Source organism: Tenrec ecaudatus, chromosome 6, assembly GCF_050624435.1.
Source record: "Tenrec ecaudatus isolate mTenEca1 chromosome 6, mTenEca1.hap1, whole genome shotgun sequence".
NCBI classification, from domain to species: domain Eukaryota; kingdom Metazoa; phylum Chordata; class Mammalia; order Afrosoricida; family Tenrecidae; genus Tenrec; species Tenrec ecaudatus.
The window spans coordinates 31,083,962-31,111,842 of record NC_134535.1 but is presented as its reverse complement, the minus strand read 5'-3'; the positions used below and the strand labels follow the sequence as shown (position 1 = coordinate 31,111,842).

General features: G+C 43.7%; 1 protein-coding gene across 1 annotated transcript; it reads right to left on the bottom strand.

The window, feature by feature from the left end:
• Positions 1–26,985, bottom strand: LTA4H (leukotriene A4 hydrolase). The gene is made up of 19 exons (XM_075551148.1): positions 26,756–26,985; positions 22,241–22,371; positions 20,622–20,742; positions 19,641–19,709; positions 19,067–19,171; positions 17,394–17,446; positions 14,294–14,366; positions 11,959–12,099; positions 10,331–10,354; positions 9,482–9,552; positions 8,791–8,902; positions 8,148–8,292; positions 6,880–6,983; positions 6,384–6,454; positions 5,808–5,862; positions 4,438–4,533; positions 1,869–1,951; positions 1,075–1,179; positions 1–314 (listed from the first exon to the last, which is right to left on the bottom strand). The coding sequence occupies exons 1-19, from the start codon at positions 26,912–26,914 to the stop codon at positions 197–199; spliced, it is 1,836 nt and encodes a 611-aa protein (XP_075407263.1). The 5' UTR covers positions 26,915–26,985; the 3' UTR covers positions 1–196.
• Between the last annotated feature and the right edge of the window lie 896 nt (positions 26,986–27,881).

The following is a 27,881-nucleotide window of genomic DNA, read 5'->3' as shown; positions in this document are numbered from 1 at the left end:
TTGAGAAATCAAAAGATTAAAATTTATTTTACAAACAACTTAAGGCTTTATTTTAGCAAAAGCACTGACAAAAAAAGCAAACAATAAAAAGCCCAAACTGAAATGACATTTTTAATGACATCCAAGCCAAAGCATCTGTTCTTTTTTTGAATTCACTTTTAAAGAAAGACTCCTTGGGGTTAGCCAGAGGCCAGGCCTAATCTACTTTCAGGTCTTTTCCCACCAGCATGGCCGTCACGGGATGCATGCTGGCTTTGTGCTGCTTGTAGGTGCTGACGGCCAAATCTTGGGATTTGTCAAAGGCAGCCAGATCCCTTTGAGAGAAAAAAACAACAGTTACCATCTCGGGTCATATGACTGGATGAGGGAGCAAAGGGGGATTTGCCCAACAGGTAACAACAGTACTAACTCAGAGGGGATACAAGCTAGTGCAGAAAGCGGCGGCCTAACCCAGGATGACCTGTTCCTTCGAGGTCACTGTGCACGGGACTAGAAACCTACCTCTGCCTTTGGGCTGGGATGATAGGTCAAGAAAAATCAAACCACAAATCCAGTGTAAGACAGAAACAAAATGCTCTTAGACCTGGGCTGTCCAGTGCACCAGCCACTAGCGCATACAGCTATTTAAGTTGATATTATGCAAAAGTAAATCAGTCCGAGCCCTCCCCTTCGTTACACTAGCCACATGCCAAGGGCTCAGCAGCCCTCCGCGGCCAGTGCAGCACACCAAGAAAATTTTGTTGGATTTTAGACAGATATGCAGATCCATTAGGCAGCCTGGCCTTTTTCCCTAAGTCATTGTTGGATTTCACTTGGGAATTCTCCAAGACTGACTTCATACTTCATTAACTTTTTATATAATGCTTCTAAAACAGCTAAGCAAATAGCCTTGAACTGTAAATACTAAGACACATTGACTCCCATTCTGCATATCACTAAGGGTTTACCAAACGTAAAAAGTACTTACTAAATATATTTTACAAAAGTTTTAACAACAACAACATCTGTTTAGAATGCGTCTCTCATGCTGTTCCCTATGTAAATTCAAACCACAGTGCTTGACTGGGCTCTTACTTAAACAAGGGCCGCGTAAACTTCATTCGTCCTTGTTCGGTTGCCATTCTCAGAGCCAGAGGAATAGCTTCTTCCCACTTGGACTGAATGCAGAGCCGCAACCACCTGAAAGGGGTGGTTAGGGAGTGGGAGGTGGGGGCGGGGGAGAGAGACAGTTATGCTTGAAAAAAAGACTTTCACACAGATTAAAAATCCCTTAAGAATTACTCTGTAGACTGCTTTCTATGATGTTCTTATCCCACAAACCTCAAATCCTTACACACACACACACACACACACACACACACACAATTTTACAACTGTAGAGGGAAGGGAAGAAGTATTTTTTCTTGAAAACAAAATCGAAATTATAAAATGTTTGTACTATATAACTGCTTATGTACCTACTGAGTAGGGTTTCTGGATTACACTTGGTTTAAGCCCCACAACTTAAGTTTGAAATGATCATATAGACACATAAGCAGAGCCAAAGATTTCTATCTGCACGGAGAAGTCTTCTCAGTGAGTTGTGTAGGGAAGTCTGTTTACCGCTAGATGCCAAATTCCAACTGTTCATTGTTCAGGCAAGGGAAATTCGGAACAAGCTAACAAAAAGGATGGGTAGATCGTACCCAACTGCCCTTGGTGCCACAATACTCTTCATATCTACAGATACTATTCTTATCTACAGATGCAACTGAGTACTTGACAAGGATTTCCCAACTCACACACGCCTCCCCTTTCTTCCCTTTCTCCACCTCTTGGGCGAGTTGTCTACTTTCTTTCGTCCACACAGACAAGTTAGAGCGATGTACCTGAATCGTATTTCCGAATTGTTGATGGCACTCAGGTTGTACACTTCCTGCATGCGCTTTATGTGCCCCAGTGGAAGTGGTGCCTAGAGAAAAACAGACACGTGACAGTCATTTCATCAGCACCCCTTGTTGGGAGAGAGCCGGAGAGAAAGGCTTGGCCAGCCTGGTCAAAAGGCTTCATCGTTTACAGTACAGAAATAAGCCAGATAAAAAGATGAAAGGAGCAAACAAATGCGCGCCAAGGGGCATTCTGTACAAACGTATCGTGGACCAGAGTTCTCCTAAGAGCACAGGGATCGTCTAACTCGCGCGGTATTGAGAAGAAGGCAGGAGGACGCTGTGCACATCCCTCTCCAGACACGGGGCCACAGCTACAGGCACTTGCAGACGCTCCTCTGGAGTCATTCCACTTCACCTGCATACTCATGACACTTTCCTTGATTCCTCTTCTCCAGATGAAGTCATCCTGCCTGAATTGCTGCCTCATGGATTCACCCCACCTTGTCCTTGGTCAGTTTCCTTCAAATGCCCCTTTAAAAGATCCACATTCTTAAGTCTTAAAGACTCTTGTTACAGAAAGGGCGGGATAGGGCAGGCATTCTTGAAAGGACTTCGGGCTTCTGTAATGAGGAATCATCCCGTAATAACCAAATTCCACCTCAATTTATATTATGTTTTCATAATCAACGCAAAATGCGGAATACGATTTTAAGGCAACAGGGGCCCGGTTGAAGTAAGAGAGAGTCAATGTTTAGAGAATTAGGTCACTATAGTTTGAGAATCTGGTGTGATTAATAAGGACTCTTTTCCCTTAGCAAAAATACACTTATGACATAAACACAAGCTTTTATATCTACTATCAGAGGGTCCATGACTATCCTGTGCCCATCTTCACCCAGGTTAAACAGGAAACAAGCAAGGGTGTTGGAAAGAATGGAAAATGGACACCGTTTGAACCAAGTCTGAAGTGCTCGTGGTTGAGCGGCCACTACGGGTCCCATCAAGTCAATTCCGACTCATAAGGACCCTAGCAGACAGTGGAACGACTGCAGGGATTCTGAGACTGTGAATCCTATGGGAGCAGATGCCTCATCTTTCACTTGCAGAGCAGATAGTGAGTTTGAACCTCTGGACTTGTGGTTAACAGGCCCAAGCTTATCCTGCAGCGTCACCAGGGCTCCAAGATGCCGCTTAGGACGATGTTGACCCCCAGCCGTGGCGGCAGACATGAATTCCCCCTCAATGCCCTCATTCATTTAGTCCCTTCACCAGGGCTGTCAGGTCTGCCAGAAGAATCAACCCATCTGTCTTGGAAGAAAACAAGTACAGCCAGAACGTTCATCGCAGACAAAGGCGGCCTTGAGACTCCATCTCACACACGTGGGACTCGCTGTCAGGGGAGACCAGTCCCTGGAGGACGTGGTGTTTGGTCAAGTAGAGGAGCAGAGAAAAAGAGGAAGGTCCTTGACGAGATGGAGTGGCACAGCGGCTGCAACGATGAGCTCCAAAGGACGAGCAACGGTGAGGATGGTGCAGTGCTTCGTTCTGTTGTACGCAGGGTCGCCGAGAGTCACAATGGACTCCCCGCCGTGCTCCTAAAAACCAAAATCGCACCTCCCCGCCACTGCGACCCTGCTGTGGGTTTCTGAAACTGTGACTGTTTACGGGAGCAGAAAGGCCAGTCTTGCTCCAGTGGAACTGCCTGCTGGTGGTTTTGAACTGCTGACCATGCAGATCGCAGCTCAATGAGTAACCACCACACCACCAGGGTTCCTGGGTAATTATTAATCTAATTACTGTTGTTATACATTTACCTACCCAGGATTTCATATACAGAAAATCATACAAAGCATAGACAGGGAGCAAGCAAACAAACAAAACCCAGACAACAGTTAGAAAACCCTCAATCAAAAAGAAAGCAAAACTGTTAGGATTTAAAATGGGTCTCACTGGGAGATCAAATGATAAGGTATCACATCCTAACCTAATTACACCTGCCACAGTTGATTTTGCAATGCTCTGTCTATTCACATCCCGGAACTGTGTCCAGAGGACTCACCGGAGGCCATCCGTGCAGGGACCTGGAAACGGACCCCGGCTGGCACTGTCATCATGTACAGCCCCCGCAGTGTTCAGTGTAACCTGACGCCACCTCACGGGGACATCATCTTTACAGTCCTTGCATCACAGGCTGCTGTGCTTTCCCACGTGGTTTGAGGTGGCCCCTTGCTTAGGTGGCTGCTTATTTTTTTCTCCAAGGCCAGCCTATAAAATCCATTTTTCAAACAGAAGCAGCGAGCCCTTCTTCTGGGGAGAGGCTGATGGGCTTGAGTACAGGGTTAGCAGTGCTTAACCACTGGGCACCGGAGCGCTCTACATTTTTTCTAGGTCTCCGCTTTCCTACTGAACTGCAAGCTTCTCGAGGACAGGGCTACCCCTTTGTATCGACTTTTGTATTCAGAACAATAGTGAGCACAGTGGACACTGAGGATGTTTGTCCTTAAGTTGGGTGCACTGTCGATGTGCTGGCCCGTTTGTGGGGTCTCTGATGCTCCAAGGTGGTACTTACGTTTTGAAGCATCTTTGCCAGAAACTCACTCAACTGATGGGAAGAGAGGTCCTTCAAGTCTGCTGCGCTGAATGAACTTAAATCGCTTTCTTTGGCCTAAAAGACATGTTACCCAGTCATTCCCCTTCTTGCACACCCTCATTGTATTTAATGGCTTATCTGACATAATGGTAAGTAAACTTTAGAAGTGACAGTAGAAATACCTGGCTGCAAAAGGCTGCAAATTAATACACAACAAAATTAATGCAACCCTTAGCTATTTAAATGATCCTGAGATTGAATTACTGATATTTTTAAAAGTGGCTAGGGCTCCTAAAATCAAAACGACAGAAGAAGTATTAGGCTACTCACAGCAAGGCTAAAGTAAACTTTGGACATCCTTTCTACCACTTAGGTCATCGAATTTCCAAAGTACAGAAAATATTACAAAAAGCATGCTAACATATGAGGGGGCTTTCAAACTGTGGAAAAAATGAGATGCAAAGATAGGGAACTCCACCCCCATCCCCCCAACTTCCTGATGCTCCCTCATACAGGTCAATAAAAAGCTTGGATAAAGGATCGAGCTGCTTATTTTTCATAAGATCACGCGAATAATGCTAAGGCCACAGATGCATGTTTCTTTCTGGCCTACACTGGTATTTCCCCCAATTCAGCCTAGAAAGCTCCTTAGAAACAGAAAAGGGCTGTGCTTTTCCAAACTAGGAGTCACAGCCACAAACATCTGAGATGATTTAGAAACATAGAGTTTAGTCAATTAAGTCTCTTAAGATCTTTTAAATCTAGTTCAAAACTTTTAAGCTAGTGATTTTTTTTAAATTTAAAAGCTATATGCAAATGATTTTTTTAAAAAGAAAAATAGGATAGAATTAAAAGTTCCTTTGTTTTGCGTCCCATCTCCAATCCCAGCTCTCGGAAACTAATATGTTAATAGTTCTTTGGATCTATCTTACCAAGGATCCCCGGGGTATAATGGGGAAGTGCTTGGCTGCTAACCAAAAGGCGTGCAGTTTTGATCTACCCAGTGGCTCTACAGGAGAAGTATCTATCTATCAGTTCTCATAAACAGCCGCTCCAAATAAACTATTTATTCATGTGCAAGATACAAGGCGCCCCACCCCACAAAATCTTCATGTAAAGTAGTGGTTCTCAACCTTCCTAATGCAGCGACCATTTAAACAGTTCATGTTGTGGGGACCCCCCAACCATAAAATTATTTTCGTTGCTGCTTCATAACTAATTTTGCTGTTGTTATGAATAGGGCAACCCCTGAAAGGGTTATTTGACCCCCAAAGGAGTCGTGACCCACAGGTTGAGAACCACTGATGTACTCTGCAAAAAAAATAAAAACCCCAGACATTACCACTTACATTGATCCATCTTTGACTTAAAGCAACACAAGCATTTGTCAGAGTCATATCATAACTGCAAAGATGAAAAGATGTTAAAGATTAAAGGTTATAAAAATGCACATGCTTTCATTTCACATAAAGGCAATTTTAAGGTTACAGACTATACCTATATTTCAAACCAGAGAATTCCAAGTGATGGAAAGAGGAAAATCTTACTTGACTCAATTAAAAGTAATAAATTGAACAGACCTCTATTTATAATATCTCGGAAATTATTTTTCTGGCCTCAAGGTTAAGGACCAAACACCTAAGAGCTCTAGTCACTAACTATTAACAGATTAAGAAAGGCATACAATCCTTTTCTGTATTTTCAGACACTCGGGGGCTCAACTATTAGCTGGCAGGTTGGTGGTTCAAACCCACACAGGTGCAGCTCAGAATGCAAGCTGGTGATCTGCTTCTGGTAAGTCACGGCCTTAAGAGCCCAAGGGGGTGCAGGTCTACTCTGCACACGTGGGGTTGCCTTGAATCTACAATAACAAACAACAACAGGACTTCCAATGAGACGGAAAGCATTATCAAGTGAGTGCTTACTTGGGTTTTACAGGAGGCAGCCCAGGAGAGTACAGCCAGGCATTCCAATCAACTTGATTGAGAACATCAACCTGTGAAGAGTAAGACAAAGACCCAGCTTGTCACAGAACCAACCCTGGTGCTGCTGGTGGTGGTGATAACCTGAAGCGTTTTCAGGTTCTCAAATCTCTAAATTTATCTACATTGACATGTCATACTAAGTTTCTGTCTAAAATAAACATGTATTGGTCAGTAATCTTCACTTTAATGGGAAAATTTGATACATACAAGAAATTGAGCATCTGCAACATACTATTGAGGACCTAACCAAAGTCAGAATGGTCTACCTGTTAGTTCACCATGCTAATGTCACTTTTTATACAGGAAAAAATACTATGGGATTGAGTCTTAAAGCAAAGATTATACTCTACTCTTAAATATTCCAAACCAGCCAAACAAGTAAGTCAATAAATCAAGATGTACGGGCGTGAAAAATTAAAAAGTTCTAACATCTCACCTTGCTTGCGAAGTAGGAGTAGAGGAAATCCTTCCAGTCATCAGTGGTTATGCTCTGGTAAGAAAATGTCTTCACATACGCCTTTAAGAATCCCAGGAAAACCTCTAAAAGCATCAAGCAAGAAAAAACACTTACTGGAAAGGCATTTTGGTAGCTGGCAGTGAGCTACTAAGCATGAAGCGATGTGCAAACAGGAGACAAGATGGAAAGTGTGAGTTTAAAACGTAAACAATTTGATAGAAAGAAGATGACAGAGATGAAGAGAGAGAAAAAAAATGAAGAGCAGAAATTCTGGAAACACTGACTAGAAGGAATGGGCCCAGTTCACAGAAGATCTAACAACAAGAGGACATTTAAAAGGCCCATCAGTACTGGCAGATTACGCCACACTGGGCTGCTAAACACAAGGTCAGTGGTTCAGTACCACCAGGGACTCTGCAGGAGAAAGACGAGACTTTCTACTCCCATAAAATAGTCAGTCCTGGAAATCCACAGGAGTTCTACCCTGTCCAATAGAATTGCTATTATTTTGGAATTCATGGAGTTTGTTTTTTGTGTTGGACCCATTTACTAGGGTAATAGGATCCCTGATGGTGTTGTAAGTTACGAACTGGACGAACCACAAAGAGATTCACCCCATCAGCTGCTGGAGAATCATGAGGCTGTCTGCTCCCATAAAGGTTTACAGTCTTAGAAACTACAGAGTAAGTCGCTATGAGGCTCCCTGACTGGATGGCGTTGGGTTTTTAGTCCAAATCATATTGTTAGATGGGATTTAAAAATAGTAAGCACAGCAGATGGACTGACAAGGACGGACATATGTGAGAACCTGTGGAGTCTAAGTACAAAATGCAGAACACATATAGCAGGACTTTGTTTTGTAATGAAAATAAGACCCAAGCATATGTGTTTGTCTGTTCCACATGGGAAAGCTCGGGAGCCACACACACCAGTCAACAGTGGTTCCCCTGGGGAACAGAACAGGGCTGAGCCCTGACCCTCAACTGTCACCTGTCACCCATACAGTTCTCTGCTATACACTTATGCTTAATTTTAGATGGATAAGAGGTTCTTTTTATGCTAAGCAGCACCAATTTAGCACTTAGGCTCCACTTTAAGGTTTCATGTAGAAAAGTGCACAGGAAAACAAAATGGATTTCTTTTGCAGCCACATACAGAAGAAATTAAGCGGGGGGGGGGGCAACAACACAAAAGGCAGCTTTAATTCTTTCCCTTATTCTCTTGCTCTGAAGACGTCAACCACTTGCCTGGCCCCCCGAGAAGTTGCTCGAGGTGGAAGAGCAACGCAAAGCCCTTTTCATAGGGAATTGACGAGTAGGCCACGTCAGGGTCCACGTCCTTCAGATCAACCACAAGTTTGGTGAAAGGATGCGTGTCCCCGAAAGTCTTTATCTGCACAACACAGAGGTGGAAGAATGTTCACATGGGAAGACTGGCCTCGCCAAGCAACAAGCGCATGACGACACTTCCTGGAGTGACTTTCTGTGGAGTCCAGGCTGACTCGGACTCCAAAGTCTGGAAACCACAAGCAGCCGTTTCTGGACGTCTACTAATGGAGCGGCTACTTATCACAATGCTCCCCGGCATTTCCTGTCTAATAAGAGGCAGCAATTAGTAGTAGCAAAATGGTCATGGTCCTACTTGGGAAATACGAATGACACTGACATCTTACCAGCATCTGCTTCTGCTTCACCAGTCAAAATGACTTGTTGGCTCCTTTGCAAAGATGCTTCACAAATTAACTTAAAAAAAAATTTTTTTTTACATTTGAGTACTTTGAAGGTGATATGTTTGTGTTTTTTTCCCAATTATTTTATTGGGGGCACCAATTAACTTTTAAAAACATATGCATGTGAGATGAAGGCTTAGAAACATGTATGACTTATTTACTGTGTTCTGTAGTTCTCCCCATCCTCCAAGGGCGTGAAAATGTCTGAACTTTTCCCCAAACAGTCGTCCGCAAATATGGCGCTCCAAGTACACCGTATGTCCTTCATTTAGCCTGGAGGAAGGAAGACCCCAACAGTGACACACAGACGGGGAAATGGCATCTTATCCAACAGGCATTTTCTTAGGGGCTTTCCTAAAATTAAAAGCATTTGTAAAGCGTGACCACTACAGTCCGAGCGGGTTGCCCATGTGGTCCCCCAATGGGAAGCCCAGCCCAGCAGAGGGCAGCACGGAAAATGAACCAGGCTTCAGTTTTTATGTGTCTCCAGCACTGCCAGGCAAACTGTCAGGCACTGTGCAACACAAGAGTTCAAACTCAGACAAAGTTGTTCTTTGTGACTAAATTCTACTGGAATTGGTTAGATGGAAGTGGCTTTGGTTTGGTTTCCTTTTTTTTTGCATGGTGTGAAAATGTGCCTGCAACAAAGCAAAAACAAATAGCAACAATAAATTGAGCACTTACCATGGTCATAACTCTACAAGTGTGATAGTATTTAAAAAAGGCTGTCTACCCTGATAACACAGACAGGCCAGATAAACACAATTAGGAGTGAAAGGAGACATGGAAATAAAAAAACCAACAACAACAACAATAACCACTAAAGGTATTAGGGGGCAAAGAACAACTTACCAAAAGTGATCCCATGTTTTGTTGGTCACTAGATTTCCTGTCCAGCTGTGAGATATTTCATGTGCAATAACCTCAAGGAAATAAGTAAGAGTGACTATTGGGACCATCTATTACCATAACTTCAAACAATCTACTCTGTCGCATTCTGTTCTTTCAACTCCATGGTTACTCAATTTTTTAAAACATTAGCTGTGACACTGAGGAGAGGGGCCCTGCTGGCCTTGCAGGGTCTGCGTTGGGCTGCTAACACCAGGAGCTTCTTGGAGCGAGACCAGCTTTCTACTCCTGGAAGAGTGAGTCTTAGAAACACACGGTCCTATAGGGTCGCTATGAGTTGGAATTGATTCGATGACAGTAAAGTTGTTTTTTTGTTTTGTTTTTTAGGATATTCTGTAATTACTCAGCTTAGCTGAATATAGATTATATAACTATAATTTAGTCAAGACCAAAGCGTACGGCTTAGTTAAAATAATAAAAAATTACTTCCTCAAACCAAAATCACTGCCACTGCGGCAATCCCAACTCCTAACAGGATAGGGTAGAACTGCCCCTGCGGGTTTCTCAGACTGTGTGACTCCTCACAGAAAGAGTTTCCCTGGTCCCCTGTAGAGTGGCTGGTGGTTTAGAACTGCAGACATGACTAACAGTCTGACGTGTAAAGTTCCATTGGAAAAAAAATTCACAAACATGGAAAGATCAACAATAAAATGTTCTATAGTAATATTTCACAAGAAACCCCACATCATTTTCTTTATCCATATCATCAACATAACAATGCAATGAATATTTTAAGATCAGTTGATTTAATGCTTCTTGAGAGTAAGACCATAATAAAAAGCCTTAACTTACATTGGAGAGTGACTTGTCACCAGCCTTAAACAAAAACACAAAAGAAAATTGGCTTAGTATTTCAGTAATTCAATTAAACTTTACCTAAAGTAGACTTCGGTCCAGTCTAGTAACTGAGCATCAGTGACCTACTGTGTTTCAAGCAATCAAAGGAGATAACAAACATGTTATGTGGATTGTTATTAAAGAGCCCCCAATATGATTTATAACAAACCAACCAGGACTGAAAAAAACAACACAGTACTCTGGTTAACCCTGGGGAATTTTCCTACCATTGGGTCACTATCTCTAATTTTCATTTCTTTCTCTTAATGCCCACAATATATTTAAGTTTATGGTTTCCTATGTCTCCTGTAGTTTATTTTGTTTACTTAGCTGTGAACCTGGTTCTAATAAGTACTTAAAATAATTTACAAAGGCATGTACCCGTGTGGAAACACGGGGAATCCAGGACAGATAAACCCCTCAATACTGAGAATAGCCATACCAGGGGGGGAAGAGGAAGGGGGGGGGAGAAAGGGGGTACCGATCTCCGTAATCTACCTATAACCCTCTCCCAGGGGCATGGACAACAGAAAAGTGGGTGAAGGGAGGAATCGGTCAGTGTAAGGCATGAAAAACAAAAAAAGATAAGTTATCAAGGGTTCATGAGAGAGGGAGGGTAGGAAGAGGGGGGGGAAATGAGAAGCTGATACTAAGGGCTCAAGTAGAAGGAAAACGTTTTGAAAATGATGGCAGCAAATGTACAAATGTGCTTGACACAATGGATGTGTGTATGGATTGTGATAAAGACTTCTAAGAGGTACCCAAAAATATATTTATTTTTAAGTTGTGGGTTAAGCATCTAACTGAAAGGTTACTCATTCAAATCCACCAGTCACTTCCCGGGGAAAAGATGAGGCCATCTGCTCCTGTAAAGATCAATCTCCGATACTTGAGAGCAGTGGGGTTGGGTGGTTTTTTGGTTACTTTATTGTGTCCTAATTCTTTTCTCTACATGACACACTAAGGATTTTTGTTTTGTTTTACCAGGACTTGTATGGAAATGTGAAGTCCCTGGGTGATACAAATAATCCAGAGTCCTGGCTGCTAATCAAAAGTTAGAGGTTTGAGTCCACCCAGAAGTGCTTTGAAAGACAGACCTAGACCTCTACTGTCAAACATCCGCCAGGAAAATCCCTGCGGAGCACAGCTTGACTCGCCCATCCACGGCCTGCCTGCCAGGAGTCAGCACGGAGTCCAGAGCAACTGGTCACGGGGCTGAGTGCAAGTCTTCCAGTTTTTGTCCAGAAACAGACTTCAGGAATGACTGACTGACTGTTGCAAAGCCTCTCCCCGGCGCCCAATCCCAAAACGGCTTGAGCATAATATCCCCGCCCCACAAAGGCCTACTCGGTTCTTTCAAAAGATGAGATGATGGAAACCACAATACAGAGTGAAATTGGAAATGAAAATTTTATGAGTAAGAGAAAAGGTTTTCTTTTTTTTTTTTTAAATCATTTTATTTGGGGCTCATACAAGTCTTATCACAATCAGGTTTTGTTCTTAATATTAGGCATCTATGGGTCTCCTCCAAGTCCAGGCTTATTTTTGAATTTAATTTCCAATGAAGCAATATTCACACTTACCAGTAGAGTAGGGGTTACAAAAGTCAGACAAGGATTCTCCATGCCGCCGTACGGGAAGGAGGGCGGTAGGACCAGGAGGTCATACTGCCCCCACACATACGGCCCGCCCAGATCTTCTGCAATTTGAAGCATCGATTCAGTCTGAAAGATAAACGTATATGAGTGTCTTAATTATTACCACACTAAGTTTAGATTGCTTTCTATCAAGTTTATGAATTGCTGTTGTCATTAGCTATTGTTAGTTCCCATTTACGGTCACCCTAAGCACGAAGGGGAAACACTGGCCATCTCACACCATCAGTCATTATGTTTGATTCCACTGTTGCAGCCACTGTGTTAAAATCCATCTCTTTGAAGGCCTTCCACTTTTCCCCGGACGTCCTGGAATGATGTCCAGGGACTGGTCCCTCCTGATGACCTCTCTAAAGTAACTGCAATAAAGTGTCACCTACTGCACTTCTGAGAACGTTCTGGATGTACTCCCTCCAAGATAGATGTTTGTTCCTTTTGTAGTCTGGGTTTAGCTTATTCAATATTCTTTACAAACACCCTAACTCTAATGTATTAATTCTTCTCTGGTCTTTCTTATTCATTGTCCAACTTTCAAATACATATGAGGGGACTAAAAAGACCATGGATTGGTGAAAAGTACCTTAGCCTCTAAGTTACATCTTTGCTCTCGAACATTTTAAAGAGATCTTCTACAGAAGACTTGCCCAATGGTTTGATTTCTTGACTGCTACTTTCAAGGCACTGTGAATATTTTTGTTTTCCTTATATTCAGGCACAAACCATACTGAAAGCTATTGTCTTTGATCTTCACTGATAAGCGCTGCGAGTCCTCTTTAAGGTTGTCTCATCTGCAGACTGCAAGGATGATGAGCCTTCCTCCAATTCTGATGCCAAGTTCTTCCTCATATAGTTCAGTTTCTCCCATTATTTGCTCAGCAGACTGGTTAAGTACGGCAAATGGCTACAACTCTGACCCACATGTCCGCTAACTGCAAACCATTCGGTATTCCCTTGGCCTAATCACACCAGGAGCTTCCACATGGGTACAACTAGGTGTTTTGGAATTCGCATTGTTGTCAACAGTATCCATTACTGTTGGCATTCTCTACTTCCAGTCAAGTATCTGGGATAAAGAGTGATGTCCCTCGTTCCAAGTACACTTCTGAATCTAACTTGAACTTCTGGCAGCTCCCTGTGGGATATTCTCTAACTGCAAACAGGATCTATGTGATTTTTGGCTCTCATGGATTTTTGGTCTTGCAAAATTCCACCCATTTGATCTCAAGCATCACTTGTATCATCAAGGCCTTTTTGACCCCCCAACTATTAATCCTTCCTGTTAGCTTTCAACTCTTGCACTTCACTCACTCACAATAATCAAAAGCATCTTGATCATAAGTTTGAGCCATTTCAGACTGAATAAGTTGGTAAAATTCTTCAATTTCTTTATCACTGGCACCGTGGTTGGAGAAGAAATTTGAATAGTTGTATTAATTAGTCTTCATTAAAGGCAAATGGGTATTATACCACAGGCAGCAGGGTATTTCAATGCAGATCTCGAAATGTTCGTTCTTTTTGATGAGTCTGATACCATTCCTCTTAAAAATGTCATTCCTAGCACAGAAGCCATGATTACTGGGCTCAAAATGGCCAATGCGGGTCCATTTCAACTGACTAAATATGAGCCAAATAATGATCTTTATGGGTTCCAGTTCATTATTGATGACTTCCAATTTCCCTAGATTCCCATCTTGTACATTACACATTCTGATGAATGGCTGATTACCTTTGTTTCTTCTCATTGTGCGTTATGCCCCACGAGCATATTAAAATCCCCCAATTTTTACTTCATCCATGCCATTAAGGTAAACTCTACTTTGAGGAAGCGCCTTCCCAGCTATATGCTAAGTGTCTTTGGATATGTGGGCTCATATCCCAGCACTGTATCAGACAATGGTCCTCTGCTACATGGAAGGTTCTCAGTAGCCAATTTTCCCTCAGGCGATCGCCTCCTAGACTGTCTTAGTCTGGAAGCTACACTACAGGTGGCCCGGCTCGCATCTGAAATACTAGTTACAGGGCTTCCAGCATCTCAACAAAAAGGCCCCCACAAGAGGAAAAAATGACAGCAGAGTCTGTTTTTACTAGAAGTGCATATTACTTCCTATGAATTGATGATGCATATTTGGAATGACAATGATGTTATCTAGTAACTATACATATTTTATTCTTTTACTATACCATTTAAAATTATTTCAGTCACTGAAAATCTGACACTTACTGTCTACCACAATTGTTTTAAAACGATAAATATGTGACCAACCTCAGAAAACTCATAAGCAGACTTCTCTATCTGCTCTTTCTCAGACCATACCAATGTTCTTGGGCCAATTTGCCTGCAAGATAAAATTAAACTGGTTAATAAAATGGAAATTCAACCCAACGTACTCACTTGATTCCAGGAAGGATTTAAAGTACTGTGCACAAACCCATGCAGTAGTAGTGTCATTTACCAGGTGCTTGTGGTAAAAGGGAGGGAGCCCTGCAGGCCCTGTGGTCCGTGGTTCAAACTCACCACTCACTCACTTCATGGGACAAAGATGAAGCTGGGTATTGCCATAAAGATTTCCACTCTTGGAGACTCCACGAAGCAGGTCTAGTCTGTCCTAGAGAGTTGCTGGGTTGGAATCGCTCAAAGACTATGGTAGTTATTTAGTTCTGTGTCAACTTGAAGATATAAAAGTGTAAGGGTGGAATTCAACCTGTCACATCAGGTCACAGCCAGTTGGTGCCTCCATGTGGAAGGAGCCGCCTTATAAGGAGGGCCCTGGGAACACTCTCTGCCTTCACCTTCCTACAGGCTGACCCCGATTGCTGCCAGAGCCCTGGGATGCACCTACCATCAGCGGATTCACCAAGACTTTGCACCCACCAGCCTGTGATCTTCCTGCAGTCTGCATCATTGCATGTGGCTGTGTAAGTCTGAAGAAGGGCTTATGGACTATTATCGGACTAGTGGACAACTTACGGACATGAGCTGGACTGGGCTTTCTTGATGTTTAACTACTTCTTGAGATGAAACTCTTTCTTAAACATGCATTGAGTATCACTGGGCTTGTTTCTCTGGTCCACCAGACTGCACACAAAGACAGTGGGTCTGGCAAAGGAATGAAGGTGAATCGCCTCCATGCTCTTAGCCTGCTGTTTTGAAGGAAGGCGCATTCTGGGTCAAAGGTGAACTGAAACAAAGTGCTCCCACAATCAGCTTACTGGCTCTGGCCCAACCTCTAGGGCGCTGGTTTCTTCCCTCAATTTAAACTGGAAGCCTAGCCACAGAGCAGCAAACAGAACTATCTGTCCTTTATATGCTGCTGCTATTAGCTGATACCACCAAGTGGATTCTGACTCATGGCAAGCTGATGTATGCAGAGTGGTCCTGCCCAAGGTGCCCAAGGCTGTGACATTTGGGAGCAGACTGCCAGGCTAGTCTTCCACGGTGCCTTTGGGTAGGCTTGGCTCATGGGCGAGAGCCTAACAGTCTGTGCCACCAGGGACTCCACACCTCAGATGAGAAGACTGCATTGGAACCTGGTGCCAGAGAGCCAGTGACGTCCAGTGCAGGGATCCCTTCCCGGGGGCACGCGCTACAAGGCCCTTTTTGAGTGAGAACGTCTTGGAGAGGACCCAAGATTTGCATTTCTAACCACCACCCAGTGATGCCAAAGCCACTGAGTACCCACTGAGTGGCAGCTTTCCTCAGTGCCATCCATGTGAACTTACCGACAGCCACAATGTGAGCCGCACAGGCTAATTTTAAATGGTCCAGTGCCACATTTAAAAACAAAACAGGAAATCCTTGTGAAAAAGATATTTGAGTTGACTAACACGTGATCACTTCAACATGTCATCAACACAAGCATTGTTACTGACACTTCTCACTCCCCCTACTAAGTCTCTAGAAATGTAGGGGACATTTTCCATGTCACAGCCCATCCTATGTGGATGAGCCTGCTTCAAGCACTCAGCTTCCTGTGGTAGGCTGGCGGCTGCCCTGGATAGCCCATGCCCACGCTGCCTGGGTTCTGAAGTCAGATGGTGTGGCGGAGTGAAATTTTGTAATATGACTCTTCTCTGCCAAGTCTCTAACTCCCACCAAATGATTGGTTGGGGCCATGCAAATAGGGTGTGTAAAACACTAGTAGAGGCAACTGGTAGTTTTAGTTGCTATTCCCTTGGCTAGAAAAACGAGGCATCCCAGAAGACAGAATTCTCAGGACCATCAAGGAAGAGCCAGTAGAACACATTCAAAATCAGGAGTGACGTGGCTGAACTACAGGCGCCATGTCATGCAGAGATCAGAAGCCAAGGCAAAAAGACCATGAAAGAGTATATGACGGAGACAGAGGCCACAAGACCATGTGGCCGAGAGGCTGAGACAGACATGGCTGCTGGCTGAGGACCGGTATTGCTGTGGACCAAAGACTGGTTCTGCCACTTCCCTAGCTGTGTGATTGAGAAAGTTAACAAAATTCACTGAGCAACAGTCTCTTCATTGGTAGAATATAGAAAAAATATATATTCTGCAGAGTTGTTGAGAGGCTTCAGTGAACCAATAAGGCACTAATGCACTGGGCTGGGCTGGGCTTGTCAGCTGCTGGTGCTTTAAATATGCAAGGTCTGTTAACCTTTACAACATCTTACATATGTATTATTATTCCTGTTTTTCCAAGAGGTTACGGAGTTGTCCGAGGATGTACTGAGTTAACTGCTGAAGCTGGAATTGGAATCTGTGTTTTCCCAATGTGCCCACCACGGCCACAACTCTGGCAACTTAACAATGCGATTACAGACCTTGCTCCATTTCAGTAATTTAGACAGAAGAACAAATGAAAATTATAAAAGGAAGGGAACATTAGCTAAACACTTTCATTTATTTCTTATTAACCACCATGAGTAAAGGCAGAAATATGTTAACTTGAAGGATGAGGAAACAGAAGGTCCAAGAAGTGACCTGTTTAAGCTGTTAGAACGCAGATCTTTCACTGAAAGTAAAAAAACTATATTCTTTCCACAGCACTGTAGGGGGTGATTAAGAGATGTTTGTACATTTAATTTGGCTTCTGTTTTAGAAATTGGAATGTTTCTCAAATTAAAATTGAACATCTTGGTAGTAAGCAAAATCTCTTTGTGGCTGTTGCTGGTGGGTACCAGCATCGAGAATGCGCCGACTCACAGTGACCGCGTACAAAGCGCTGTCCAGCCCTGTTCCCTCCTACTTCTGTTGGAGGCCACTGTTGCAGCCGCCAGTCAATCCATCTCGTAGAGGGCGTTCTCTCTACTTGACCAAGCATGTCATGCAAAGTGTCCATCTTGTCTACATTAATCCCTTATAGAGTATCTGGATGAGGTGCTCAAACACTCACCTGCTTTCCAAAGCTCCAACAACTAAAGCAATCAGGTAGCAGGGTATGGGAACCTAGAGGGGCCAAGAAACACACACATGCTCTATCAGTGCTTAAAATGCTTATAGATTAAGACAGTTCAATTTAAAATGCAGTCCATGCCCGGCCAAGTCTCTAAACACTGGTATGCATGACTTTCCTGTTGCTCTTCCCAAATAGTTCTCATTTGTAAGAGCACAACTAGTTCAAGTGAAACATCTAAAAACACGTACCCATTCTATTTGACCAGGAAAGGGAAAAGCACAGTGTGTGAGAAATATGGTGCACACTGTATTACAAGGCTCATTTAAAGCACTCCTGACAAATTAGCCCAGGAGGAGGCAACTGTGGTTGGCTTAGGTTTTAAAACCTTCCCAGTCCAAGCCAAGCTTCCGGCCATCAAGTCAATTCTGGAGCCAAGTGACCCTATAAGAGAGGGCAGAACTGCCCCTGTGGGTTTCTGTGGCTGTACTCTTCAATGAGAGTAGAAATCCTCATCTTCTCCCACAATGCAGCTGGTGGTGTTTGAACTGCGGACCTTGAGGTTAGCAGCCTCATGAATGCATAACCCATTAAACTGCCAGGGCCCCGCATTAATACTCTACTGGTATATATCCCTGCAATACACAAAGTTCAGCAATGTTCAGCGAGTGCCTAAATTATGGAAGAGGAGGCCCGGTGGGATACACATGGGGCTGCTAACTGCAAGGTTTGCAGTTCGAAAACACCAGAGCTCCTAGGGAGAAAGATGAGGCTTTCTGCTTCGGTAGTGTTACAGTCTCAGAAACCCACAGGGACAGCTCTATTCTGTCCTATGGGAGTCAGAAGTGACTTCGTGACAGTGAGTTTTGGAGGTTATGGGAAAGCAGCCCAGGACTAGTGTAGTGGACTGTAAGTTGGGCTGCTAACCACAAGGCCAGCACTTTGACCCCACAAGCTATGACTCAGAAGATAAAGCTTTCTGCTCCCATATAGATAGTTACTGTCTCCGAAACTCTAGGGAGCAATTCAACTCTTCGGGGTCACTGTAAGTTGAAACCATCTCCCTGGCAACGGGCGCTTCTGGGAGCCTTGAACTCATTTTCTTGGGTTTTAAGAAGCTGAGTGGGAGCGGAATTGCCCACTGTGGTTCACGTAGGTGTTCTGTTACGATGAATCAAAAAAGATATATACAGTCCTGAACACGCGTATGCACACATGCACGCACACACACACACACACGTCAGAAATAAAGATACGAGTACAATTACCAGCTACATGGAACCTTTAACAGAAAGGATCGTAGGAAAGATTGTAGGAGACCGGTCTCTTCCATTTGTTATCTCTGCCCAGTGACATTCCTGCAAGTCTGGGCAGGTGACAGGGTAACTTAAGACAAGCAGAAGCTTGCTACCGACTAGAGTGAAGAGGGGTGAAATGGAGTCAGTACTCCCCCCACTACAACACTGATTCAGCAGCCCTTCTGGGACAGAAAACACCCTCTGTAAATTTAAAAAAAAAAAAAAAAACTTTTAAAAGAAACTAAACAAAACGAAGCTAAAAGCTGTTTTCAAAAACTCTGAAGTTCTCTAAGAGCAGCTTTCCTCTTTGGATAAATTCAGACTGCTTTTAGTTTATCACCAACTGCAACAAAAACCGATGCCCTGCTGTCTTACTTTCTGACTAAACCTGAAGATCTTCCGGCTTGGGTCATCCGGGTGGGGAGCCTCTCCATCACGAATGGCACTCATAAGCGCCACCAGTTCTTTAGGAACAGACACCTAAAGGAGTAGAAAAGCAATGTCCAGTTACAAACAGAAGGTTTTATGAATCTTAAAATACGTACTTAAAATTACCTTGTCATTGTTCTTAATGGTATCCATTTTCCTTTTCTTACCCTTACAGTGTTTTAGACAAAACCAAAACCAAAACCCACTGCCTTCTAGTTAAATCTGACTGGTCACAGCAACTCTGTAAGTGGACCTGCCCTTGTGTGTTTCCGAGACTAATTCTTTATTAGTCTTTCTCCTCAGGAGCAACTGGTGGATTCGAACTGCTAACCTGCGTGGTTACCAGCCCAATGCATAACTACTACACTACAAGGGTTCCTGTGTTCAAGGCAGCATCCCAAAATGAGGCCCACAGCCTCGTTTACTTAAGTAAAATACCGCTAGCTGAAAAAATGTAACCTTCTCTGCTTAGCAATGATGCCACATGCCTTAGTAGGGTCAGTAATTGGGCGGCAGTTACCTCTGCGCTGTAGGTTAACTTCACCGAAGGTGTATCCTGGCAGGGAAGGATGGCCCTGCAGTGGATGGCCTACAAGGGGAGGAAAAACAGAAACAGCTCTGCTGTCATAAACTCAGCAGTAAGAAAGCATTACGACTGTAGCATTATATTATTCTTGGGCACGTTCTTTTTAAAGACTACTATAGTAGCGACCACACGTGAATATGGATATGGGGAGAATTGGTATGTGCAAGTTAGCTGGCATAACACTTGGAAATTTAGTAAACGTGTAATGCAGGGAGCTTCTTTCATGATGAATAACTTTATTATTAGCAAAATTAGTGTTTCCCCTCAGAAAAGGGTCTGATCCTTAGTACCCTTATTACACACCTAACCCACTGCCATCCAGTTGAGTCTGATGGCCTCTGATCACGTGGTTTTTAAGGTGAAATGAAAATGGTTTAAACTATCCTTTTAAAGATGTACTTAATGTTTATGGAAAGTGTCCACTTGTAAATCTGTAAGGAAATAGTTGGAAAAGCAATACACGAACCTCAATGGTGGTTTCCTTGGGGAAAATGTCAGGGAGAAGAGGCAGGGAAAAAGGATCTTGTATTTCCCACTTGTTTACTGTTAGCATTTTCTCATTAAAAAATCCTATTACTTCTGTTTTAGGCATTTTTCCCCCCTTTTCAATTTATGACCATTTTTTTTGAGTGCCCACTCTATGCCAGGTTCTGTGCCAGCTGCTGGTACTATAAACACAATGAAATTATACACCATGCCCTAGATGGCCCAACCTACATAGCCCAAGTGAAAGAAGCTTATTTTCAATGCAATATATTAATGTGTTAATACTAATATGTAAGTACATTTATTTATAACAGAGGATACATTAAAACTCTGCAAGACCCACAGACCCTTCAGACCACTGTCCATTTTGCTTCCTGAAACGGTATGATCAATTTTCTGTACAATAAATCACTCCAGGATCCTTTTTACCTGGCACTGACTGAAGAGATACGGGTGTTCCTTCCCAGAAGTTTGTTCAGGAGTGAGCCACTGAAGAGCAGTCGATTTGGGAGATGTCTCAAAATTAATTTCTATCACGACTTCTTGATTTCTATATGCAAGAAACAAATAGGTCACTAGGGTATAAATCCATCTTTGGGGACAACTGAAAGATACCTACAATTTGCATGCATAGCACATCAGAAGCATAATATAAACAATACTATAGTTCATCTACCGTGCCAATGCTAGCGAAGCCATAACAGGAACTAACATTAGTCAAATACCCCACTGTGTGACTTATCTTTTTGATAGTAGAAAAGTGAGAGAAATAGAGTTAGATCCTTGATGACCTCAGCTGCTCTGCTCCCAGCCGCCACCGCCAATACATTAAAAAACTGCATGTAACCAGTTAGCAACTTTTAACTTCAAGTTTGTGACTGTTCAATCTAAAAATAAAATGCTTCCAACTGTTTCTCTTTTTTAAAATCACTTATTTTCCATTTCCATTATCTTTTATAAAAATATCAGTCTGAGGTTGGAAATAACAAAAACTGTTCCTTCATCCTAGATGGTTTGAGAAGCACCGATGAGGAAATAGTGAAGAGCTGCCATCCTCCTAGTAGCTCTTACAGGTGCTGTGAACTTGGGCAGATCATCCGACCTTCCTAAGCCAGTTTCCTCCTCTGTACAATGGGCCTAGTCTCACCTACCTCCTGTACTGTGCTGGGGGGATTTCCTCTCCCTTTACTGGAGGAGGAGAGACGGCAGGAAAACACTGGCCACTGAAAGGTAGGGGTAGTTCACCCTTGTTCTAGACCAAGGGTTCTCCAATCCCCCCTCCTCCTCCGGTAAACCCGAGGAACGATACACTGTCCACATGACAATTCTGGCGACCAGTTTCTTGAGGCGCTATTGTTCTGTCTTTCCTCATTTGTGGATCACACCCTACAGAGCTGCTGTAAGGTTTAGATAGAAGACTACATCTAAAGCGCTCATCCCAAGAGTGGCACATCTATGATTCTGTTTTGTCATTGCTGTTATTCCTTTCATAAAAGTGGGCAAGGGGAAGGAAGCATGCCTTGTACAAGTTTCCCAGGTGATCTGAGAAGGCTGCTTAAGATTCATGCACCAAGACCACTGTAGTTGTTCGTAACAAAAAAGGTTATGTAAAAAGTAGCAGCTACATAAAATAAAGTCCGAGTCTTGAGCATTGCCTAGTACTTTTCTATCTTACATTGCCATGAAATCAATCCCAACACAGAACCACCCTGCAGAACAGAGCAGAGCTGCCTCAAAGGGTGTTCAGGGCTGTAAATCTCTTTGGAAGCAGACTGCCACATCTTCCTCCCATGGAGCAGCTTCTGGGTTCAAACCACGGACCTTTGGGTTAGCAGCCAAGCATTTAACCACTGCTCCACCAAGCGTCCTTTTAGAACATACACTATTCACTGTCTAAGTTTTAACCTGAACAAAAGTTTAGTGGGAGCAGTACACCAATCACTACATGCACTCACAATTCACACACACGTGCAAGAAAAATGATTTAAATAATTAAAAATACGTTGTCCCCATTATTCAACTCTCAAAGAGAAAGCTAACAGTCATACTTGTTCAGAGGAACCGGGAGGAAGATTTCCATTGGCGATCCTTTGTAACTCTGTCTTTCTCCAAGAGTGTATTTTACTTCTTGTCCATTGATGACCACTTTTTCTATTGTAAGGTCTTTTGTATCCAAAGTCTACAATTAAATGAGGATTTTTAAATGACGAGAGAATGGTTCCAGCTATTAGAGAAAATTGAGAGATTAGTTAACTGCAGTGACTAGAGAAGAGAACTAGTTGCTTATGGAGTAAAATACAGAACAAAGTACCAGGAATTCAAGGAGTCAAAAAGTTACTGTAGGTTCCTCTCAGACCTTCCTGAAAATTGAGTCTTAAGATTTGAATATACATTGTTAGATTACATATTACACATATATTGTAAGTTATTTGCTGTCAGAGGCTGTAAAGTTAATTTCAACTGATGGATGCCCTGGGTGTGCATACAGGGAGTCCTGCTCCATTGGGTTCCCAGAGGTGGGATCTCTAGGAAGCAGATTACCAGACCTGTCGTCTGCAGCACCAGATAGTCACTCCAATGCTGAGCTTGAAACAAAGCCTAAATCTAAATTTAAACCTCTTTATGCCTGTCTCTTAAAAAGCATAAATTCTCTGGTTTTAAAATCCTCACCTATCACTTAAATGTCTTTCACCCTTACCCCTTAATATCTTACCATAAATTCTCCCCCAGAATTCATATTGTCCAGCTATTACATACTGCCACATAGTCCAAGGTAAGGCAGACCTTGGCACTCTGAGGCAATTAAGCACATACACAGCTAGAAAAAGCCAGCCGAATTTGGCAACACTGTCCAAGCAAACCTATGAAGGGTTGGAAAGCCGTTATCTACTTGCTTGAGTACTTGGTTACGGACAATTGCTTTAAGCAGCAAAGTAGTGACAGCAAGTCTGAATGCTCTCCATCCCCACGATCCTCATCTAAACTCTTCCATCATCCCTCAACTCGTCTCTTGATCCAGTGCCACAGGGCTGTTTCCAAATACGCCTGAACAAGGCTGGCACATTACCGTATATACTCGAATATAAGCCGACCTGAGGATCAGCCGAGGCACCTACTTTTAGAATAAACACTGCATTAAAAATGTGCTGAAAAACTCAGCTTATACAAGAGAGTATACGGGGCTTTAAAACTTTACTCAATTCTCCTGCCCATTTAGACAATTATCCTATTTTTCCTCCTTTCTTTCTTAAAGTCAAGGATCCCTGGTTGTGTACTGAGTTACAAATGGGGCTGCTAAACCGCAAGGTCATCTGTTCAAGACCACCAGCCCTGGGCGGCTCTGTGGGAGAGAAAAGGCTACCTGCGCCCACCAAGGACTACAGCCTTGGAAATCCCAGAGTAGTTCTTCTTGGCTCTATAGGGTCTCTTAGGTTTGTTTTTTTTTTTTTCTTTTTCCTTCCTTAAACTCTAAGAGCAGTCTGTGGCTGCTGCGTTCACTTCCTTATTGCGCACTCCCCTTCCTTTACCTGCTCTGGGTTCCTCTCCTACTGAAAAGCAGTTCTACTGAAAAGGTCTTTTCTGTCCAGTCAAGTTGACCTCTGTTGACTCACAGCGCTTACAGCTCCATCTGTCTGAAATCCTTTCCTTGGCTTTTGTGTTCACTTCGTGAAGCTATGGCTTCCAGTTGTTTGCCCAAACACTAGTCCAGCTGCTTTCACGGCGTAGTGGTGTGTGAAAACCAGTTAGACTTGAGTGGAGGAAATTACCTTCTGTGGTGCAAATTTCTTTATAAGAAATTAATACCAGACTAGTCTAAAGGAGTAGATTACAGATGTCCCCAATGCCCAACTTCTCCAAGATGTTATTAAGCTACATCTCTCCCTCACTCCTCCCTTAAGTATATTCCTTCACTGTCTCGCACAAAACTCATGAAACTAAGAAACTGTCTCACGGGGTTGTGTTTACTCAATCCAAAATCGAAAGGTCAGGCAGGGGCCATAGTGACCCCACGGAATAGAGTAGACCTGCCCTCTGTGGTTTTCCTAGATTATAAATCTTTATGAGATTAGAAAGTATCTTTCTTGCTCTACCAAATCCAGGCCTTAATCCCATCCTAATCTTGTCCATTAGTAGAGTAGCAAATACCCTCTAAAATGGGATTATGGTCATAGGCAGAGAATCCAGAATTATTACATGTCACATAAAGACATGGCCAGAAGGACCAATATAAACTGAACTCACTTTCCATAATGTAATTTTTTACACCACTGCCTTAAGAGTTAATTCTGACTCTTAGTACCCCTATAGGATGGGGCGGAACTGCCCTAATGAGTTTCCAAAGCTGAACCTCTTGATTGGAATGGAAAGTCTCATCTTACTCACACGGTGGTTTTAAAGTATTGACCTTGTGGTTAGCAACGCAACTCACAACTACTATGCCACCAGGACTCCATCATGATGCATAAGGCAATTTGAAGGGAGATGCTCAAAAAATGTCACTAAGAAGAGATACAAAGAACCCCTACATTCAAGAACCCACATGCTAGTGCAAAAAAAAACGAGCTAAATAAAAACAATGAAATAAAACCAAATTCTTGGTCTTGGGTTAGCGTAATACAAAAAAAAAGCCAACAATTTAAAACCAACACTGCTTTGTACTAACAAAAAAGCATTTCTCATATAAAACAGAATATCCTAGTTCCAGGTTCTAATTTATTAAACAGACATGACAATGAGAAAATTATAATTTGGGGGAGTATAAAAGCAATGCATGGTTTCTGGAGTAAAAAGAACACTGAAGGGACATTTCTTTTTAAAAAAATTAAGCATCCTGCTTGTTGCTTATTCTCGGAAGAGGTACAGCTTTTATTCTTACAAACAGATGGGAGCGCAGGTCATCCTAAACAGTGACAATATTAAGGAAAGTTTGCTTTGGGATGGCACTTTATTTCAGCTCTGCCCAGGCAAAGCAGCCACTGCAATAAAAGCACGGCCTTTCAGGTGGACCAAAGTACAATCCACCTGCCCAGCGGACACATTTACTTTCTTGCTTATGGAACTTTCATTTCCTTCTGATAGTATTTTTTTTGCTGACTATGAGAGGGGTTGGTCCAGCTTCCACATCAGAATTAGTCTAATAAAATGTAATGGCCACAGTCATAAAATTATGTGTTATCACTCACATTACTGACCTCCAGATCCTTTGTAGGAATGAGAAAACAGGTGGGTGAGTCACTAATTCTTATCTACACTTATTATGTTGTCCAATTACTTCACGCCACTTGTTACCAAGGCCAATGCTACCACATACCTGATCTGATAGCTGACTGCTGAGCTTCAGTGCCTATCACCATGCTACACTGACAAAACAGCAATCACCTCTTCCTGATTGGAGGAGGAGGCCAAAGAGCGTTGGTCTTGTTATCTGCCTCATTCACTTCTTCCCCTCGGGTCTTCAGCTGAGAGGTGCAATCCAAATGCCATCAGATGACTTGGCTAAAGTATGCTAAAAAAGCAGCCTATGTTGTTGCCCACATAGCCTAACCGAATCACATTCCAAATACTCAATTGTTTACAGGGCTGGGGCGCTTGTAGACTGATTGCTTTCTAAAAAGCACACGAAGGACTTGCTTCTTGGCACCAGTTACTAATTAATGGTGTTGAGAAATTAATGGTGTTGGTCCTCAGACAACCAAACATCCTTGACCTCCCTCTCAAGTCTATTCAGATACAGAGCGCTCGCGGAGGGGCGGGGTGGTCACCACACAGGTCTCCAAGAGTGTTCATACTTAGGAAGCACATTGCCACATCTTCTCACGAGGTTGGATCGGCCCACCTTGAAGTTAGGAGCCGAGTGCTTCACCGATGCGTCCCCAGAGCACCTCTGGGATGGCCCATTGGCCCATAAATGGTCCAGGTTAAAAGGTAGGAGCGCGTTGCAGCCTGGGCTGGAGAAGGCAGCGGCTGGAAGCACTGGGGCTTTGGGGCTGAGTATTCCAGGGGAGGACGCCTGGCTCAGCGTGGAGGACAGGGAGACCCGCGGTCGGCAGACTCGGCGGGATGACCTCGGAGGGCACGGGAGGGGTGTGAGCGTCGGGGACGAGCACGATGTAGGGTCTGGGGCTCGGATGAAACTGCTGACGGAAAAGAAGGTGCGCACAGGGGACTGAGCCCGAGGGGGTGGAGTGGGCTGCGGCCCGCGGAAACGAGGCCACTGGGAGGCTGGCACTGGGAACAGGATTCTAGGGTGACGGAGGTTGGGAACCTGGAGGCTGGTGAGGGGCGAGGCTTGGGTGAGGGGCCAGGGCGGGCTCAAGGCCTGAGCACGGGCTGCCGGGGCGGAGTGGCGTCTAAACACCGGAGGCGGGAAGAGGTGAAGAAGACCAGAGTGGAGAAGGTGCTCAGCGGGGCTTGAAGATGGGCGCAGAACCCGGACTCGGCGGGCGGGAGCGGCACCCAGGAGCGCGCGGGGCTCGAGGGCTCCGGCGGCGTGGGCCTTCGGAGACCGGGGCGAGGGGCGGGCGGCCGGGAGACGAGGCGCGGGGGGTGCGTCTCCACCTTACCAGGCTGCGCAGATTGTCCTCCTGAGCCTCGACAGTGAGCGAGACGGTCCCGGTCAGCGTCCGGCGAGGAAAGTCGACGCTACAGCGCAGATGCAGGTGCTTGGTCCGGCAGACAGAAGCCGGAGAGGCTAAGGAGCACGAATCCACGACCTCCGGCATGGCTCTGGGAGTACCGCTGCACGGACACGCACCAACTTGGCTGCCGGACTACTCGACTGAGAGAGACCGGAGGGAGAGGGGTAAAGAAGAGGTACCGTGGGTTGCGAGGACCTCTGGGAAATGAAGTTTCTTAAAGTCAGAGGCGAGGGGGAATTGCATGGGTAGAACTACAAATCCCGTGGTGCAGCGCGACAAGACGTACGCTGTGCGCTCTGGGAGTGAGGGAGTGTGTTTGTGTGTGTGTTTTGTGTGCATGTGTGAGAGTACGCTCTGAAGGGAATGATATGGAACAGGAAAGTCTTGCCGAATGTTTCGCTCTTAGTTTTTAATTCTTTAACTTAGGTAGAAACTGCAGTGACAACGAAAGCGGGATAAATATTATGTGTAACTGGACAGGTTGGAAACAGATAAGAGACATATTGTGAGGAGCTTCTCCGTGCAATTCCTCGTTAGTATAGTGGTAAGTATCCCCGCCTGTCACGCGGGAGACCGGGGTTCGATTCCCCGACGGGGAGGCACGAGAATCTCTTTTGGCATTTTAAAAAATAAAAATGCTCACGCAAACTTTTAGAATTGTAATCTGAAAAATCCTGAAAGTGTTCAACTTAACTATATCACTTTTTAAAAAATGTTTGTGAACCATCTTGTTACTGCCTTGCCCTATTAGCAATTCAATACAAGTAAATGCTGTTCTGCCAGTTAAACCAAGTATTTATTTCGGGGTTAATATGTAAACTTCCAGGTATTAAAGTCTAAAACCGAAGAAAGCAATATTCCCATTTTAGCAATTTAAGGCAGATTATTCCAGCATACTAGGTCAAATTCTCTGAAACGAACACAGCAGCACTCTCATCTCTTAAATAAATCCTCAACGTCTTTTGGCATTTTGTTGTTCTGAGAGCATTCATTATGTGTTAGCTGATATTACTGTAAGCTTTTCATTTATTTAAAAATTGTTTAATGGTTT